Source organism: Hylobates moloch, unplaced genomic scaffold, assembly GCF_009828535.3.
Source record: "Hylobates moloch isolate HMO894 unplaced genomic scaffold, HMol_V3 SCAFFOLD_20, whole genome shotgun sequence".
Taxonomy (NCBI): Eukaryota; Metazoa; Chordata; class Mammalia; order Primates; family Hylobatidae; genus Hylobates; species Hylobates moloch.
The window spans coordinates 7,193,655-7,214,413 of record NW_026652295.1 but is presented as its reverse complement, the minus strand read 5'-3'; the positions used below and the strand labels follow the sequence as shown (position 1 = coordinate 7,214,413).

At 41.6% G+C, this 20,759-nt stretch overlaps 1 protein-coding gene across 1 annotated transcript in view; it reads right to left on the bottom strand.

Moving 5' to 3' along the window:
• Positions 1 to 3,333: 3,333 nt before the first annotated feature.
• DSP (desmoplakin) overlaps positions 3,334 to 20,759 on the bottom strand; it is a 45,451-nt gene continuing 28,025 nt past the window's right edge. Inside the window, exons 13-24 of the mRNA XM_032140349.2 lie at positions 19,550 to 19,676; positions 18,541 to 18,742; positions 18,057 to 18,283; positions 15,575 to 15,741; positions 15,033 to 15,171; positions 14,336 to 14,529; positions 13,369 to 13,531; positions 12,783 to 12,866; positions 11,942 to 12,049; positions 11,291 to 11,389; positions 8,283 to 10,577; positions 3,334 to 7,200 (exon numbers count right to left, since the gene is read on the bottom strand). Coding sequence (XP_031996240.1) covers positions 3,964 to 7,200; positions 8,283 to 10,577; positions 11,291 to 11,389; positions 11,942 to 12,049; positions 12,783 to 12,866; positions 13,369 to 13,531; positions 14,336 to 14,529; positions 15,033 to 15,171; positions 15,575 to 15,741; positions 18,057 to 18,283; positions 18,541 to 18,742; positions 19,550 to 19,676 — 7,042 coding nt within the window. The 3' untranslated portion in view covers positions 3,334 to 3,963. The remainder of the gene's footprint in view (positions 7,201 to 8,282; positions 10,578 to 11,290; positions 11,390 to 11,941; positions 12,050 to 12,782; positions 12,867 to 13,368; positions 13,532 to 14,335; positions 14,530 to 15,032; positions 15,172 to 15,574; positions 15,742 to 18,056; positions 18,284 to 18,540; positions 18,743 to 19,549; positions 19,677 to 20,759) is intronic.

The window sequence follows — 20,759 nt, the reverse complement described above, 5'->3', positions numbered from 1 at the left end:
ATTTGTCAGATTTTGTTTCCCTCATGATTAGATTCAGTTTGAGCACTTTTGCAAGAATACTACCTAAGAGATGTTGCCAACTCACAGGGACACATAACTCAATTATATTAGTAATGCTAAATTTGATCACTTAGTAAAGGTGGTGGCTACATCTCTTCATTCTAATAGTACATTTTCCTCTTAGGAATTGGTAAGCAATCTGTGGATTATACCTTGAGTCCATGAGAATACCCTGTTCCCCAACTACTTGATAACAGTCCTTCACTGAATCTGTTGTTACATTAGGAGTTACAAATGATTCCGTAATAGTATCATGCCTTTTATGTTTATTAACTGGCATTCTTTCCACACCTCCATTTTAGTGTTTGCTTCACTATGGAAATCAAGGTGTTTTTAAAGTTATTGATTTAAGGTTTTTTTTTTAATTCAATCTAATACACTCCTTTAACATCATAATTCTTGTTGATGCTCAAATTGTCCCAAATGTGGCCAGTGGAAGCCACATTAAGCCATCTGTGTCTTTCATGTATCCCTAATAGTCTTTGAATGCTTTCTTGCTTTGATAACACAAGCTTAACTTTGTACATTTCCTACCCAACACCTGGCATTAGCCCTTGTAGTTTCCCCAAATGGTTTTAACTCCCAGAATCTAACCCATTTTATATTACTTTTTTAAACTTTTTCAAGCCCGAGTGTCAAACCTTGGTTTCCTTTTGCACTTTGTTTACCCCTGTGAAGGAACTGTGGGGGAATTTTTTGGTGAACAATTATTTCTAAAGGCAAATAGCACGGTTCTCACTTTAAAAAATGGTCATAAGACTATAAATAGGCAGCACCATAAAATACAGAAGTGGCTAGAAGCTGGTAAGAGAGGAGTATGAAGTTAATGTATTCATACTCTGCCTATGGTATCCTTTTTTTTTTTTTTTTTTTTTTCTGAGACGGAGTCTGGCTCTGTCGCCCAGGCTGGAGTGCAGTGGCACAATCTCAGCTCACTGCAACCTCCATTTCCTGGGTTCAAGCAATTCTTCTGCCACAGCCTCCCGAGTAGCTGGGACTACAGGCACATGCCACCACACCCTGCTAATTTTTATATTTTTAATAGAGATGGGGGTTTCACCATATTGGCCAGGCTGGTCTTGAACTCCTGACATTGTGATCCGCCCGCCTCGGCCTCCCAAAGTGCTGGGATTACAGACGTGAGCCACCATGCCCAACCTGGCATCCTTACTTTTTATTTGCATGTCCATAGTTAGCTGGTTGGTCTGGAAAAATGTGAGACTATTTCTGATGTGACATGACTCCTGATAAAAAGTTCTAGTGTATATTTCCCTGTTTGTATATGTGAACCAAATTAAAACAGCCCACGTCAAACATATCCTCTCTTCAGGATATAGCCCCATGTCATCTCAGAGCTTCATGACAACATTGGCAGAAGCCTGGAGGGAGTAGAAAAAATTTGTCAATTGACTGTACTCTCTAGTTACTGTTTCAGCCCGAGGAACTGCTCTACACTGATGCTGCTGACCTGTTTTGATATCACTTTCCTGGAGTGGTCTCCAGACTCCTGTTCTAGGTTAGGCCTCTGTTATTGATTGGATTGGGTTCCTCAAAAATGCCTATGTTTAAGTACTAACCCACAATATGACTGTATAAGGAGACAGGGCCGTAAGAGGTAATTAAGGTTAAATGAGGTCATAAAGGAGAGGGGTACTCTAATCAGATAAGACTGATAGCCACCCATGAGCCAGGTCTCACTAGAAACCAGCCCTGCCTGCATCTTGAGCTTGTACTTTTAGCTTCCAGAACTGTGAGAAAATACACTTCCGTTTAAGCCGCTCACAGTCTGTGGCATCTTGTTATGGCAGGGTAAGGTGACTAATATAGTCTCCCAGCTCTAGCATAAGGAATTTCCTTCACTTTTCCCAGTACAGCATTTACCACATTTTCTTCTTCCTTTTGGATTATGAGGGCTATTTTTGCACCATGTATTTCTAGCACAGACTCCATGGCTTCTGGCACAATGCATGGCACACAAACTCAGTATTTAATGCACAAAATTAATTTCAACTCCTCCAAATTAGAGGGAGTAAGAGGAAGAAGAGGTGAAATAAGGAAGGAGTGCTGTGGAGGAAAAATAGCCCATGCAGTGAGAATGGAAGTGACTTTCACTCTAAGTACTAAAAGCCCCCAATAATTTATCTAATCTTTTTTTTTTTTTTTTTTTTTTTAAGATGGAGTCTCGCTCTGTCGCCCAGGCTGGAGTGCAGTGGCGCAATCTTGGCTCACTGCAAGCTCCGCCTCCCGGGTTCACGCCATTCTCCTGCCTCAGCCTCTCCGAGTAGCTGGGACTACAGGCGCCCGCCACCACGCCCGGCTAATTTTTTGTATTTTCTTAGTAGAGACGGGGTTTCACTGTGGTCTCGATCTCCTGACCTCGTGATCCGCCCGCCTCGGCCTCCCAAAGTGCTGGGATTACAAGCGTGAGCCACCGCGCCCAGCCTATCTAATCTTAATGATTTTTGTTCTATACAATTAGCATGTTTTCCTATTTTCAATCTGTACTATAAAATTTGTATTTATACTGTTGACATTTGAAAGTTGTCCCACTGATTGCTTTATCTGTTTCTGTCCCCACCCACATTGCCAATGCTTTGTTGTCAGGGGGCTTGTAAATTCTACTCAGTCTTCATAGTACCTAACCCAATACTAGACATGGTAGGTATTCAGTGAAGTCATGTTAATCTAATGACCAATGTGTGAATTTCAGTAGTTTCTCTTTGATCCAAAGGAACAGGCTTATACTTCCTTGTCCTTCAACAGGGAGCCAAGAACTCTTCAGAAATCATTTTAATGGGTTCCAGGACAATTCTTTCCTCTTAAGGGACAAAGTGAAACACTATTTTGAGGATACCCAAAAAGCATCTTAGCAACTTCATGTTTTTTCAGTGCTATGATGGTGACTTTTGCCAATGCTACTTGGCACTCAATGTCCAGAATAGACTAGAACAGGGTATTGACCTCCAGGCTGGCCTCTTTACACAGGCCTTCTTTCCAAGGACTCCATCGGGTACATGACAGGCATCTGAGAAGTACTGAAAGGACTAATTTCAAAAGACTACCTTCTAATAAGAATTCAGAACCAAATAGTTTTTTAATGGTATTTCTTCATAGGTATTTAGTAAACAAATATTTTTAGACCTATGATAAAAATATGCTAAATGTTTATACATGCTTATAAACATATTAAAACACAAAAACTTCAAAAGTCTAAAAGTTTATTGCCAGAATAGCAAACTTCATAAAGACACCTTTTTAAAGTACATCGAAAATTACAAGCAAAATAAACAGAAAACTTTGACCAAAGAAAAGCAAAGATTGCTGCTGTCATGCACATACAGTCAAATTAATACCAAACCAAACAAGTACATCAAAGAGTATATGGGTTATACAATCCACACTCTAAAACTAAAGGAGAGTCATTCCAAAATGCTTGGTTTTGGGTTGGGGGCTTGAGAGGGGGGCTGGTGCTGGGAGGGTAATTTTCTCCTAATACAGAATATGGAAACATTTAGATGAGAAGCAGAATGACTAAAATATCAGTGATACATTTAATTTTTATCTCCAAGAATAGAAAACTGTATTATAGGCTTCCAAAATTAAAGAATTGATCAGAAATCGAAGCACAGAAGAAACAAATCCTAAGTTCGATTTGTGCTATTGTTACAACTGATTAGCACTTCAGACGCACTGCATCCAAGTGTACTACTTACTTAAGATGAGCTAAGAAGATAAAAAGCCAGAACAGCCTTTACTATTTGATTTCAGTCATGGCTATATTTCCTGTAAGCACAGAATGTCCTATCACCCTACTGCAAGCACCGGGATTTTCTTTTTTATTATTTAATAAAGTGGAAATTCATATAAATGAAGTCAAGGTATAGCAACCACTCCCACTGACTACTAGTGCCCAATAGAACTACTGCTAAATGAGTAGGAATAAGAGTAGGAAGAATTCCCTGTGGCGTCAAAGCTTCCTCTCCGGGACCCACTGCGGGACCCGGAGCGAGATCCTGAGCGAGACCCCGAGCGGGAGCCGGAGCGGGAGCCCGGAGCGGAAGACATGTTGTAAGGGCTGGGTAAGCCCTTGGACGACACGGAGGCGGCTTCCAGAAGGCGCAGCCCAGTGATATCTTCTACCATGGAGCGATTTATGGCATCCTTATAGGATATTTTTAATTTGGTTTTGGGGCAGGTCAGGATTTTGGCATAGGTGCTGGTGTCTTGCAGCCTCTGTGCCGCGCGGCCATCGATGAACCCCTTCCGGATGGCTTCTTCGGTGCTTATCCTCCCATGCACTTCCGGGTCAACGAGACCTCCCGTGAGGTACTGGAACTCCAGGAAGCGCTGGCCAGCCTCATACGGGAGCCATTTTTCTTTCACTGCCTCTGCCGCTGACATCTTCTTCTTTCCCTTCACACCCTCGAAGCCTATGAAGGCTTTCTGAGCAGGCTTCAGCCTGGTGGCCATGTCTTGGTCAATCACACCCTGGGAGACTGCGTCCTGAAGTGACAGCTTCTGGCCCGTGGTTGGGTGGATGATGCCACCTGTGCAGGCCTGAGCCTCCAAAAGCCTCTGACCCGTGATGCTGTCAACGATGCCCCGCTCTATACCTTCTGTAATGGAGATTTTCTCCAGGTTTTCTGTGTCAAAGATGGCTGCAATGGGGCTCGATTCTTCCAGGGTGTCTGAAAAAGAGCTGCTCCTTATGGTTAAATTCCTGACGCTGGATACGGTGGAAATCTTACTTACTGATTCATGTCGGGAGCTGCTAAAAACATCATCGCTGACACCACTGCCCATGCTGCTGCTGGTGCCGACACCATTTTTCAAGGAGATCATGTCAGCAAATTGAGTGAGGCTGAGGCTGCCGGATCGGTACTGATCAAAGAACTTCCTGTCAACAAGGCCTTTGTCAACAGCATCTTGAATGTCATACTGACTGCCTGTCTTTCTATCTACCAGGACCACCCTAGTGGAGCCATCTGATCCCGTGATGGTTATTTCTTCCCATTCACATTCCTGCTCACACAGTTCTTTGAAGGTTTCATAATCAATTAGGCCCTTCTTGTAGGCCTCCTGAACAGACATTTCTTTATTGGTTTCTGGGTCAACTATGACCACTCTACGCTTCCTGAGGGTATTCTTTTGTGATGTTTGCACCTGTTTCTTCTTTTCTTTCAGAGGCAGAAGACAAAGCCCTGTTTCCTCATCCTTAATGCATCTTTCTTTTAGTTGCAGATAGGTAAGGTTTTCTTCAGTGTTGGGGTCAAAAAATCCTTTGGTATCATCACTTGGATCTGAGAGAATCTCACTGAGTTCCTCATTGAAATAGCCCCTCTTATATGCTATGTCAACTGGTAAACGATGGCTCTCCTTTGGGTCAATGATGCCCCCGGTTGCGATCTGTGCTTCTAATAAGCGAATACCATGGCCCTTTTCGATGAGTTCCTTATTCATGGCTTGGAACAAAGAGATGATGTTTCCTGTTTCAGGATCATTATACCCAGTGACAGCTCGTTCTGCAGACAGGAGCTTCTCTTTGAACTCAATGCCCACCAGACCTCTCTTGTAGGCTTCCTCCACTGGTAACCTCAAGTTGCTAACAGGATCCACTATAAAGCCAGTAGCTGCTTGGGCTTCCAGCAACTCCAGAGCAGTACCAGGTCGGACTAAGCCAATTTTCATGGCCTCATAAATGCCAAGCTTCTGTTTTGTGGTCTCATTGTATATGCCTGCTATGCAGCTTGAACCCTGGAGGAAGTCCTTAATTCTCTCACCAACCTCATCATAAGAAATCTGACCAGATTCCAGTTCATTGACAGTGGACGGTCTCAATATACCAGAATCTACTAGCTCAGTGACGGTCACAGGTTGTCTGATTCCTTGGAAGGACATGCTTCTCTTCTGTACTGAAAGCAAGAGCAGACCAGTATGTGGTTCGATTCTGCACCGTTCCTTCAGCTGCACGTAACTGACCTTCTTTTTGGTGACTGGATCTACAAAGTTTTTCTGACTATCTCGGGGATCATTCAGGGATCGATACAAATCTCTATCAATCAGCCCCCGGGCCAAGGCGACATCTTTTGGCAAAAAGACACTGTTCACAGGGTCTACTACACCCCCTGAAGCAATCTGGGCTTCCAGCAGGCGCATTCCGGTTTCTCTATCAATCAAATTTTTCTTGATGGCTTCTGAAACAGATACTGTCTTGCCTGAAAATGGATCATCAAAACCAGTGATAGCTTTTTCTGCTGTATATATCTGCTGACGGTCATCGAAGTCAATGAGGTCCCGAGCTATAGCACTGTCGACAGTCAGCTTCTCATTCCGATGGGGATCAATTATACCACCTGTAGCTGCCTGGGCCTCCAGAAGCATGACTGTGGATTCTGGGCTGATTAATTTCTTTCTCTTGGCCTCTACCAAAGAGTATTTTTCCTTAGGAGAAGCAGATGCTCCAGCGATAGATCCTGCACCCCGAAGGAATGGCTGGATTTCAGAAGCAACTTCTTCCACTGACTTCTTCCCCTTCAATAGTTTATCCAAGGTTGTTTTGTCGATCAGCTGACACTCATAGAGCTGCATTGCTGTCACCTTCTTCCTCAGCCCATCAAACACCAGCTTGGAGGTGTCAACAGTCCACTCACACTCAGTCTGGGTCTCCCGATGGGACCCATATGGGCGCTGTCTGAGTTTATCGATCTCCCTCTGATATCGGGAGCGTTCTGTTTCTAACTGTGACTGTGTCTCCCTGGTAGAATCCTCCAGCTTACGCCTGCACCTCTCTTCAATTCTCTTGATCTCTGCTTGGAGTCTTTCGATCTCACTCCTAAGACTGTTCTTCTCTCTCTCACTCTTTTCTCTTTCTGATTCTATCTTCCTAATAGCCTCCTCCTTGCGGGAATATTGAGTCTTCCACTGATTCAGGTCATTCTGAATTTGCTGTTTCTCACACTCCAGGCGCTGTTTCACCCTGGTTTCTGCCTCTAGAGTTGCTTTTGCACGATTCAGCTCATCCTCCAGCCTCTGCAGCCTTGCCTTGTCTTGCTCCAGGACTTTGATTTTCACCAGAAGGCTCTCTCTTTCCTGCACCACCTGAGTGCACTGATTCTTTGATTCCTGAATCCTATTAGATGCCTGGAATTGAAAAAGAAATGGGAAAAAATAATGTTTTGAATCATATCATATTACTATCACGACTTAACTTCCTTTTGTGTATCTATCTTTAAAAAAAAAAAAAAAAGCCTTGCTTATTTTCTCTTTCTATATTGTCCCTGGATACACTGTGAGCTTGTTATTTTACAAATTTGTGGGAAAAATGCTGTAGATGTACGTTGCCCTTCAATAAATGGCTTCATACTTACTATTTTTTTCTATAGAAGGAACTGTAAGTTGTAGACCTGTCTTACTCTTAACAATAATTATGCTTTGAAAAAATGTGGGGAGTTTTGCTTCAGGTTATCATACCTGCTACACCTACATCTCACCTGTTACAGCTAGATGAACATACTTAATGAAGCAATACAAATATATGAAGGTATATATAATATATATAAAATATATATTATAGATAAATATATTATGTAATTATATAATTTTATATATAATATATAGATATATATGTACACACACACATACACACCAACCCAGCCACACACAAATATCGCCTGTAGAAGTTAAATGTATTAGAAGTTAAAGAAGTTATTTTTAAGGGTTAGGAGAAGGAAAGTCAAACAAAAGGAGACACACTAGGGCCATGATTAAAAGCGAACACCAAATAATCCATGCAAAAAAATCATCTAAGCAGGCAAAAGAAAAAGTGTTTTAAAAATTGCATAGGGAAACACTTTAGTATGGCTTCTATTTAAGAAAATTTTCATTACAAATGTATGTCATAGCTCACTAAATAAGAGCTAACTTCTAAGAAGTAGAATGGAACATTCGGAGGAAGTTACACATGTATTAGTGTTCTTAAAAGCAGGGCCAAAGACAGGCTACCCAGAGATCAGCATTTGATGCAATTAAATAGCAGGGCACACAGCACTGAAATTATTTTAAAGCAGTTATCTGGATTATGACAGGAAGTAGTAGAGCAATAAAGAGAAAAATTAGATTTTCTATAAGTATCTATTAAGCAGCAAGAGCACAGTTCAGATGAGATAATAATGTGACAAATAATTTGAGAAACAGTGAAGCTGTGATCAAATATTTGTGAATACCTCTAAAGCCTGCTTTTGGAATTTCTCAATTTCCTGTCTCAAATTTTCCCTCTCTCTCTGTAAATCATTAATCAGCCCCTGCAGTTCCAGGGTCCGGTTGTTGCTGATCTGCAGCTGGCTCCTTAGTTCCAAGATGGTTGCATTTTTATCACTGTCCGCTTCGCTTCGTCCTCTCCTCAGGTCGTCGTACTCCAGCCTCAGTTTCCGCAGTTCTTCTTCTAACATCAAGTGCTCCTTGGTCAGGTTCTCTGTGAGAGACTGCAACCTCTCAATTTCTATTTTGCTTTCATTTAAGCTTCTGCTTTTATCTTCTATCGCCTTCTGGAAATGCTCATTCCTCAAGTGAGCTTGTTTGACACTTTCCTGTTCCTGAAGTAACTGCCGCCTCAGGGCCTCGACCTCAGAAGAGAGCCTCCTCAGCTCTTCCTGGGTCCTCTGCTTTTCCCTCAGGTGGCCATCCAGCACGTCCCTCTGCTGCCGGAGGTCATCCTCACTCCTCTTCTTAACAATGGATGCCTGCTCCAGCTGCTGGGTCAGGTTGGTGATTTTGATGGCTTGCTCCTTCAGCGACCTCCTCATGCCTTCCAGCTCTTCCTCCAGCTTCTTCCTCTTGCAGGAGTCTTCTGACGCCGTCCTCTTCAGCCGATTCAGCTCCTCTTCCACCTTCTGCTTCTGCAGCTGCAGCTCTTTCAGAGAGCTCTGGAACCGCGTGATATCCTGGTCCTTCACAGTCCTCTCCTGGGAAACCCTTTCATAGTCGATTCTCAGGCGTGTCAGTTCTTGCTCCTGAACCTTCAGTTTGTTTATTGTCTCCGTCGCACTACTGTTTGCTTTCTGCAGGTCATACTGGACCTTTTGTAATCTCGCGTTTTCATCTTCCAGGCATTTCCGGTCATTTGTTTCTTTGTCGATCAGTTGTTTTAACCTTTCTATCTCCTTGTTTTTATCCTGGATGGTTTTGGCAGCATCATCAAGAGATTGCTTATATCTTACGCTCTCCTCTGTTCGCATCTGAGTGACTTGTCTCAGCTCAACCTCCAGCTGCTGTTTCCTCTGAGACACCTCAGAGCCAGTGGCCTTTTGCTGTTGGACGTCTTCTTCTACCCTCCTGAGATTCTCTGTAGTCTGGGTTAGAGTGTTCTTCAGCCTCTTTATTTCTTCAGATAAGCTCCTGTTTTCTCGGGTGAGATTCTCTATCTGAGCCCGGTAGCCACTGGTATCCTCTTCCTTCTGCATGGTGAGCTGGTGGATGGTGGTCTTGGTGATGTTGATCTCGGTCTCAAACTGATTTTTTAAGCTAATGATCTCCTCATCATAATTGTTTCTTACCTTACTCAGTTCATTTTCATATTCCCAGCGGCGCTTGGCCTCCTCCTGAAACTCAGCTTTGAGTCTCTCGATCTCCTTGTTTTTGTCCTGAATGGTCTTGGCAGCCTCCTCCAGGGACTGCTTGTGCCGGGCATTGTCCTCAGAGCGCTGCTGCATGACCTGCTTCAGTTCTATCTCCAGATGCTGCTTCTTCTGCATTATCTCAGAGCCACAGGCCTTTTGCTGAAGGGCATTTTCTTCAGCTCGCCTTCGTTGCTCAGTGGCCTGCAAGATGCTGTCATTGAGCCTGACAATTTCATCCTTCAGATCTCGATTTTCCCTTGAGAGTCTATCAAGCTGGTTTCTAAGATTTTTGGAATCATCCTCTTTTTGCATGGATATCTCCTTGATGGTGGTCTTCGTAATGTTAATCTCTGTTTCATACTTGTTCCTTAAATTACTCATCTCCTCATTATAGTGGTTTCTTACCTTTGCCAGCTCATTTTCATATTCTCTCTTCCGGGCACCTTCTTCCTGCAGAAGAACCCTCAACCTTTCAATCTCGTACTCCTTCTCCTTGATGGCTTTCTCAGACTCTAATTTCTGCCAACCAAGGTTCTCCTTTTCACATTGCCTTGCTTTCTGCAGTTGGTCATAGTCATTCTTCTGTTGGTCAAATCTGTCTTCCACAGATTTTCTTCTTCTCTTTTCATCTTCAATCTCATAAGTCAGTCGGGTGATCTTCTCATTGAGTTCTTTTATTTGGCCATAGCACTTGTCTAGATTTTGCTTAGCCGACTTCCCATCCAGCTCAGCCTGTCTCTTCAGCTCCTCCAGGCTCGCAAGCTTCGCTTTGAACTGGGAACACTCTGCCTGGTATTTCTGCAGGTTCTGATCCAGGAATTTGTTCTTATTACAGTTTTCCGAGTTGGCATCTCGGGCCAGTCTGAGCTCCTCTTCCAAAACTTCGATCTTGGTATTTTTCAGCTGTGGAATGAAATCAGAAATTATGTCAAAAGAAAAACACCTCACATTCCAAGAAAGAAGCAGTACTTTTCCCCTCCCAGAGCAATGTGCATTCTCATTTCTCTTTACACACACAGACACACATGTAAAGAGTGACTAGACAAAAATTCAAGAAATCTGGATTCTCATCATAATTCTTGCACCAACTGCTCATATGATCTTAGCAAATGATATATTCTCTTTGAGTCTGAGCTACCTCATCTGTAAAATGAGGGAATTTCTTTCAAGATCAAAAGCTCATGATTTCATAAATAATGTTCCCTTTATTTCAAGTTTACATTAAAGTAAGTTTACATATAAACTCAATTTAAGTATCATAAATGAGGAATAAAGGGAACAATCACTGAATATAAAAAATTCAAATATACCTAGTCCAACATGTTATCTTTAACACAGAGAAATAAAGCAAATTCCTTAACCAAACATTAAATCAAATGACTTTTGTTTGGCAAAGTTGTTGCAATATTACGACTATTACTTAAGTTCATTTAAAGCAGTGTATTGGAGCATGGAAGTAACCCCAGACTTACAAACAAGCAGTATTACACTAAACCTTTAGAGGAAATACAGGTTCACCAGGATGTGTCCAAATCCACGTTGTAATGTGGAAGTAATAATAAGGTTCTATTCTATTTTCTTTTTTGATGCTCCAAGGAAAGATAGTAGTAAATTACCTTCAGATCTTCCAAACTCTTCAGCATCTCACTTAAGAACCTGTAATAGTCTCCAGATCTTGTAAGTAGTTCAATGTATCGAGCATGAACATCTGCAGCCTTGGAGAAAAGGAAGGAAAGAAAGAAAAAGATATTGTATTAAAAAAAAAAAGTCCTATGTAATTTGACCAATTTTGTTTTCTAAAATAGTGAAATTATAGAGTGAATTCTCTTCTTTAGTGTGTTCATTCCAAAATCAGCAAAAGAAAGTACAGCAAAACAAAGGGCCAAAAATGTATCCCATTCTCATCTCTCCAGGCTGTTTCCCCTAAACCATCTGACAGGTACGATAGTCTCTGACATCTTTGAGAAGAAGCTGTCTTTTAGAAATTTCTGTATTTTCCACTTTTTAGAAGTCTCTCTCATCAAACCCAGAAATTTAAGCCTGATTTCTACAAAGACTGTAAATAACAGATTCCTGATCATTTCTGAAAATGTATCATACATCAATGACTCACACTGGAAGGCACATAACCTGCTATTAAACCTCTTAAAGTGGTACCCTATAACGGGATGAAATCAGTGATGGTAAGGAAGACAGGCAGGAGACAGGGAAAAGGGAAGAAGCAGAAGGAGGAGCAGGTTTTAAGAGATATGTGATGACATATATACCTCTTGCAGAATCACCCCAGAAGGGGACTGAATCATGGTCCTCTTGATAGGTATGTTCAGCAGAGTTTCCAGTCCTGAGGTGTATGAGGCCAGCTGGAGCTCATAATCCTGCAGCATAATGAAGTTTAAGAAAAGTGTCCTTCATAGACTTAAAAAGCATCACTAACAGCTACAGTTCCACAGTTTTAAATCATTGGGCTGCATGTCTAATTGCCCACTCCAAAGACAATGTGCCACTAGTGGCCAAGCAGCTAATACTACATTAGCGCAGTGGCTCACGCCCGTAATCCCAGCACTTTGGGAGGCCAAGGTGGGCAGATCCCCTGAGATCCGGAGTTCAAAACCAGCCTGACCAACACGGAGAAACCCTGTCTCTACTAAAAATACAAAATTAGCCGGGCATGGTGGTGCATGCCTGTAATCCCAGCTACTCAGGAAGCTGAGGCGGGAGAACCACTTGAACCCAGGAGGCAGAGGTTGCGGTGAGCCGAGATCACACCACTGCACTCCAGCCTGGGCAACAAGAGGGAAACTCTGTCAAAACAAACAAACAAACAAAAAACCATTATTAAACCAAGCAGTACATCTTTGTATGCTAAATGGAGAATGCAGCACCTACCACCAGTCAAAGAATAGAAACCAGCCATTCAAATGGATACTGCCAATGTGGAATGAATTCAAGCTAATAGAGTTTTAATTTTTATGGTTTGTTCAGAAAAGAATATATACAGACCGTAATTGCTATCCTCAGGAAATGTATACTCTTTACAACAAATCAGCAAGTCATGCAGTTAATAATAATCTTGGTGAAACACCAACATTCTTTATGAAACCAACATACCTTAATTGAATTTCCGCAAAGTTCAGCAATTTTTTGTACTTCCTCTGATTTGTCTCGTTTGCCAGATATTTCATTATGCAAGTTCTATACAAAAAGTAAAATATTTACCAATGTTAATGCATACAAATATTTTTAATTAAATGTGATTTCACTCTTTTACCACTGTTATTTGTACCTTTTTTTCAGTTTATTATGACATGTACTTGTCTCATATTCTTATAGTTACAGCTTAGGAGATAAGCATTTTTTCCATTCAGAAAAGAGAAGCAAGCTCTTTAACTTACTATCTTTAAGAGGTTACTTTCTAGTCAGCCTGTTTTCTGGGCCTATCCCCTCAATTTATAAAGATAATTTATGATAACATGAAGAGAACAATATTATGTTATTTCTATGTTCATAATTTGCATTTCCTTGTAAACATCTCAGTTGCTTTTCCTCTGGGCATTCTTTAAGCCTTCACAAAATGGATTAGTAATATTAAATATTCATCATTTCAAACCTAGGCACTGATGCAAAAACCAGAGGAAAACATGAATTACACCCAATTAATCTCAAAACAGCTACGGAACAAGAAGTTGGCTTATACCTTCTGCTCATTCAAAAACCGCACGACTGTGTTGGAATCTCCAAATTTCATGGATTCTAAGGAATCCTGGCGGCGTTTAGCATCATAGAGCCACTTGCAGAAAGCCTGATAGTTATCACGATAATTCCTCAATTGCTTGATTTGTTTCTCCAGGTCCCATAATCTGGGGGGAAATAGATACAATAAATATCTTATTAGTTCCTAAAATATGTAACATAGAGTCACCCAGAAATTCACTAGGTATATACCCAAGAAAACTGATCATATTCCCACATAAAAACTTATACATGAATGTTCATAGCAGCACTTTTTATCACAGCCAAAAACTGGAAACAACTCAGGTATCAACTGATGAAAGGATCAACAAAATGTGGTACTGCCAAACAATGGAATATTATTCAATCGTAAAAACACATGAAAAAAATGGAAAATGATGTACTGAAACATGCTACAACACAGATGAACTTTGAAAGCACGATACTGAGTGAAAGAATCCAGTCACAATGGACTACATATTGTATGAATCCAGTTATATAAAATTTCCAGAATAGGCAAATTCATATTCCAGAGATTTTTTTAAACTCTTATTTGCAGAAAGGAATTTTTTTTCCTAAGATTTAATTTTCATAAACTTTTGAAGAATGCTAACTCAAGGCAGCTACTCCTTCCAAGAGTCATAACAAGAGTTTATAGGACACAAAAGAGCTGGCTAAAGGGCTTCTGCCATTTCTTTAAGACCCTGGCCTGGTACCTGGCCTGCACGGGGTTGGCTATTGTGATGCATTCTCCTTCCATTTCTAACAAAGCTGCATACAGGCAGTCCATGAAAAGAGCATCTGTTATGCTTAACTTACATTTTTAAAAAACAAAACCTCTGTTTTCTACAGTGGCTCCCTTCAAGTGACATTATCTTGTGAACAACCAAAAGGGGAGAAGATGGGGAAGGAGCAGGAGGAGGCTAGCATACCTAAAGTCGATCTGTTTATCTATCCTTTGCCAGCGGTCTGTCAGCTGTGTGACTTTTTCACCGAACTTGCCCAAGTCCAGATCATAAAGTGGATACTGCTGTGAAGTCTGAGAGTGGATCTGCTGGGCTTTCTGTAGTTCTGTCTTCATAGTGGCCAACAATGACTTCTTCAAGTTCAAGTCATTTTTTATTTTCTGCAAGATGAAAAAAAAAAGATTGCAAATTAATCCCTTCTCCCATTGTATGCTACACTACAAGTCACCAAATCAGGGGGCAAAGTTTATAAAACACCTTAGAATATTCATAATTTAAAGTGCTAACAGTCAATCCAGGGAAATATATTTACTGAATTGCATTTCCCAGTATTTGTTCCAATAATCTAGTTCCTTGTGCTATCCTGTTATAATAATAAAGTATATGAACATATTAAAGTTTCTAAGAAGTCCCACAGTAAAGAAACCAGTTTAACTCAGCATTCCCCAAAACTAATCCCATCACGAATTACTTTCTTATATAGTTGCTGCTAACACACTCTGGAAAACAGAGTTACAGAGATGACAACTGATGTCAACCTGTGTGGCCACTGAAACCCAATAATCCTCAAAACTCATGACAACCTAGTGAGGCTTTATAATTGGGAGCTCAGTTCTGAATCAGTTCCTGTAGATTGGGCCACTGTTACAAGCTTTCAAGTTACCTTCAGTCCACAGCGGTAAGCTTCCACTTTATCCAGGTCCAGGCAGACAGTTTCCTCCTCAGTGAGCCTGGCTTCATAAACCTTTAACATGTCTTCTGTTTGGAGAATAGCCTGGAGCAGTGCCCTTACTGTGCATAAGCTGGAAAGAGCAAAAGAAGCAGATAAAATTGCCAATGACATAATTAGTCTGTGAAGATTTGCCTCTCACAGCTAGTAATGAAAGAGAACAATGTCAAAGCAGATAAAAATTTATTTTGTATATTTTTTATCTATTGTGATTCAGACCAACATTGTGTATTCACTGAAGAATTCTCAAGTTCTGGCCCTTAGAGCATAACTTAGTTCTAAGATAACATTATAGTTCAGAATAGTGGAATTAACAAGCGAGGCTAGCGGAATTAACATGCTCTCCAAACCACAGAAGGATGTAAGTAAATCTCTAGTAACAGAGAAACTGTAAGGCAAGCATCTGAAGCAAATGAAGTCTGACAAAAAGAAGCTTGAGAAAAGGAAAATGTGAGGTTAGTGTTAGCTGAGTTTACCTATTTAAGTAGCCATCTGTAACACCATTGATATTTTCCAGTTTCTGAAATAGTCCAAACACTTCATTCTGTAAATAGCAGTACTTTTCAGACCCTCTGAAGCTGGCAAGCATATCTTTAAGCTGGTTGAGAACCTCGGCAATCGCTTGCGAATCATTCTGCACACTCTGCCAAAAATGAAGGAAAGCTCTTTTGATTTAGCTGATTCTTTTTATTACCGTATATATTTAAGGTGTACAATATGCTGTTTTAATACACATAGACACAGTGAAATAATTACATCAGGTAAGTAAATTAACATATCAGTCAACTTCCATGGTTATCTTTTTTTTTGGAGACGGAGTTTCGCTGTCGTTGCCCAGGCTGGGGTGCAATGGCGCGATCTCGGCTCACCGCAACCTCCGCCTCCCAGGTTCAAGCGATTCTCCTACCTCAGCCTCCCGAGTAGCTGGGATTACAGGCATGCGCCACCACGCCCGGCTAATTTTGTATTTTTAGTAGACACGGGGTTTCTCCATGTTGAGGCTGGTCTCGAACTCCTGACCTCAGGTGATCTGCCCACCTCGGCCTCCCAAAGTGCTGGGATTACAGGCGTGAGCCACCATGCCCAGCCCTTATCTTTTTTTATATGTGTGGTAAGAGCACCTAAAATCTACTCTCAGCAAAATTTCAATATACACTACAAGATTACTACCTGTAGTCTTCTGCTGAATTTAGATCTCTAGATTTATTCATCCCACACAAATTCAAGTTTGTATCCTTTACATCTGCCCATTTCCTCCTCCCTCCCTACCCCTGGTAACCACCATCCTACTCTCTGTTTCTATGCATTCAACTTTTTTCTTAGAATTTACACATAAGTGAAATCAAGCAGTATTTGTGTCTGGTGTATTTCACTTAGCATAATGTCCTCCACGTTCATCCATGCTTTTGCAAATGGCAAGATCTCTTTTTTTTTTTTTTTTTTTGAGACAGAGTTTCGCTCTGTCGCCCAGGCTGGAGTGCAATGGTGTGATCTTGGTTCACTGCAACCTCCACCTCCTGGGTTCAAGCGATTCTCCTGCCTCAGCCTCCTGAGTAGCTGAGATTACAGGCACACGCCACCACACCCGGCTAATTTTTGTATTTTTAGTAGAGATGGGGTTTCACCATGTTGGTCATGCTGGTCTTGAACTCCTGACCTTGTGATCCACCCGCCTCGGCCTCCCAAAGTGCTGGGATTACAGGCATGAGCCACTGCACCTGGCCCCAGGATCTCTTTCTTTTTTAAAGGTAAACAGTACTCCACTGTGTGTGTGTATAGTCATGTGTCTAATAATGATGCTTTGGTCAATGATGAACTGCATACACAATGGTGGTCCCTTAAGATATACACACACACACACATATATACATACATATAAACACACACACACACACACACACACACGCACACATTTTTTTTTAAAGAGAAGGGTCTTGCTGTCTTGCCCAGACTGGAGTACAGTGGTACAATCATAGCTCCCTGCAGCCTCCAACTCCTGAGCTCAAGCAAGTAGCTGGGATTACAGGCATGTGCCACTGCATCCAGCCCCCATAAGATTATAATACTGTATTTTTATTGTATCTTTTCAACGTTTAGATATATTTAGATACACAAATACTTAACATTGTGTCACAATTGCCTACAGTATTTAGTACAGTAACATGCCGTACAGGTTTGTAGCCTAGGTATATAGTAGGCTGTACCATCTAGGTTTGTGTAAGTATGCTCTATGACGCTTGCATGACAAAATCGCCTAACCATGCATTTCTTAGAATGTACCCCTGTCATTAAGCAACACAACTACATTCCACAGTTTTGGCATACTGATCACACAGAGGTTAGGACTCTGCATTGTAGCTGTGTCAATCTTATGATCATTTTTGCCCTTAGAAAGTCCACTAAAAGTAAAGGATTCAAGAAAGAGAGAGCAGTTGACCTTCTATGTCTTTCTTGAGTATGGCCTCATTAACACTGTAAATGTGATCCTCTTAGAATATCTGTATTTTGGCCTTCCAATGCAGTGTGCCCAGGCTTGGTTGAGCAGAAAACATCACTGAGTTAGAAGCTGACACACCTGGGCCATAGTCACACTCTGTCTATGGCTTTGAGATCGTATCTCACCAACCAAATCTCTTCATGTCAGTGTCGTGTCTACAAATAAAGATCATTCCCCCTGTCTAACCCATATCATAGGCTGTTCTCTAGAAGAAGCCAAATTAATGCTTGTGAAAACTTTTGAGATGGACTGTAGCCTGATTCAACAACACACAAATGAACAGTTTAACCCCCAGCCTGATAACCGTCTACAAATTTGGAAATAAGGAAATCCTGCCAGAAGCCTGTTTTCTTGAAAATTAGTATTTTTGCTTACAAACATTTAAACCAGGATTTTTTTTATTCATTTGCAGGTAATAAAAATATACAGGGAAATCGGGCAAAATACTAGCAGATACCTACCTTAAGCTCATTAATTTTCACTGTGATGTGGTGTGAAGACCCCTGGTCTGCTAGAGGGAGGTTTTTGAGAGTCATCCTGCCCTCGCAGTGTTCTATCTGCCTGCGAATCTTCTGCAGCTCCATCAGCATCCATGTTTCTTGCTTGTCATTTTCTCTGTTGGTTTCAATTACTTTATTATGGTTGACATCTTGGCAGGTTCCATGATGAGTGATTTCAGTTGTGGTCACTGTAAAAAGAAGTTAGGGCCACAAAAATCAGAGAATACCTAGGTATCAAGGTGCTAGGCCTCAAAAAACATCCATACTACCTAAAAGGATACCTTCTTCCTTTGAATTTCAGAATCAATTCTGAAAATTTAGTGCATGAAGAACACTGGCTATATAGCATTCAGAGAAATGGTTCTGAAACCAGTTTTATGCAAACTCCTTTCTTTTTAAAATGGTATGGATGGTTGATATAAAGAGAAAGATGTTCCAAGCTGACCTGTCTGGTGCTGGGGATAGCCAGGGAGCTGAATGACCAGAGTCTGGTAATGCTTCTGGGCATCGGTGAACTGAGACTGTATTTTCCGCTTGTCATCATCTCCAAACATCTCTGAGCCTTGGCTATTTCTGATGAACTCTTGGTAATGTAACTCAAGGTCAGCTATCGTCTTCGTGTAATCTTCCTGCCGCATTGTTTTCAGCTGGAAGGAAACAGGCAGAAGTGATTTGGGATTTATGACTGCCCCACAATGCAATCAAGAAGAGCTGGCCAAAAAATGCCACCCACTAGATGGGACTCAAAGCAACACTCATCACAGGCTCATTAAGATATAAAAGGTCTTTTAGGGTTTAGACATTGTTCCCAAGAACCACAGGAATGGGTTGCTAATTTTTTTTTTTTTTGGCCTACAGAATATTTTTCTTCAAATGAAATATTATTCAGAAGCTCTAAATGTAAAGCAGAGCCCAGCAAAGCTGCTCCAACTAAAAAGAGAAAAAGGGCTCGGGGGACCCAAAAAGGTACTTTCTGTGCCCCTCTCCTCACTTCCATCCCTGTCACTGCTAAAGGATCTCCCTCCCCTGCTAGGATTCTTCAGACCATGATCTGATTTAGAGTAACTAACGCTTTGGGTGCTCTTCCAAGAATTCTATCCCACCTTTTACTTCTGTGATACCCAGTTAATCCTTTATGACCTAACTTTCCATTACATCAAAGGAGCATAGGGTCCAGAATCTTACAGGAGTGTGTGGCTTTTCCACAGGCACTTCTGGCTTGCTTGTCAGGCCACCTGAATTAGTATTGCTTCTTTCTCTCATAATCAGCCGTATGCTAATCCTTCCCATTCTCTATTGGACAGACCAGAACCTCTAAGGAGGGCTGAGCTGACTTGCTCGACGAGACACAAAAGCACTGCTACACAGCAAGAAGGTTGAACTGTTGGACACAGGCACTGCGGGGGGCAGCACGGCCCTCCCTCCAGGCAGCCTAAGTGGCCCTGAGGACATACCTTGGCGATCGTCATGGCCCTGATCTTCTCTATGTCAATCATGCAGTAGTGCCAGGACACCAAGCTCTTCATGTTGATGTAAAGCTGGTTCCACAGAGCTAAGATGGCTTCGTAGTACTGCTCAATCCTAAGAGGCACAAAGGGAAAACATGCTAGAGGCAGGCTCTCACACTTCATCCCAAATGGGAAACCTGGACACGCTCACACCACTGCACAAACACCTACAACAGTCACTGATAAAGTAACAGGTAGAGGTATAACTTTGAAAACAGTCCACGGATTTGGATTTACTTACTCCCCAAAAGTACATTCTGAATTATCTACATTATTGGCTGACATATATACTACAACTTTTTGTTGTTGTCTTGTTTTTCGGCAACTTTGTAATTGACAGAGGTCTAAGGCAGGATGGCAAGGTGCATTGGATGCCAGTGACCCAAAGCTTGGTCATGAGCACACGGCAGCTTACTACACTACTCTCTCTATTCTGTGTGTGGTTGAAGATTTCCATACTAAATGGTTTAAAGGAATCTGCCATGGACAATCTGTTAAATGAATGTTCTTCCTACAATGAGTGAATATTGATATTAAAGGCATTTTATGTTTGTGGCTACATGTAAAACGACTGATTTTCTAAGAAAAGGAGAACCTTCAAATGATGCCTTTGAAGTGCATGACAAGTATTATTCACTCTGACCCCCCTACAGTCAGACATTCCTTTTTTTTTTTTTTTTTTTTTTTGAGATGGAGTTTTGCTCTTGTTGCCCAGGCTGCAGTGCAATGGCACGATCTCAGCTCACTGCAACCTCCCCCTCCTGGGTTCAAGCAAATCTCCTGCCTCAACCTCCTGAGTAGTTGGGCTTACAGGCATGTGCCACCACACCTGGCTAATTTCATATTTTTAGTAGAGATAGGGTTTCTCCATGTTGGTCAGGCTGTCTCAAACTCCTGACCTCAGGTGATCCGCCTACCTCGGTCTCCCCAAGTGCTGGGATTACAGGCGTTAAGCCACCACACCCGGCCGGATATTCCCTTTTATCCTTCAATAACGACTGTCTATTCAACATAAAATTGTAAGACAAAGTGAAGGTGACCTTCACAAGGTTCCTTTTTTTAAAGGTGGTTATTATGGCAAGGCATCATGTGTCTAAGCTTCAGGTATAAGCACCTGCCCTCTTCCTCTGCCCTCGCATTCATGCGTGCATGCGTG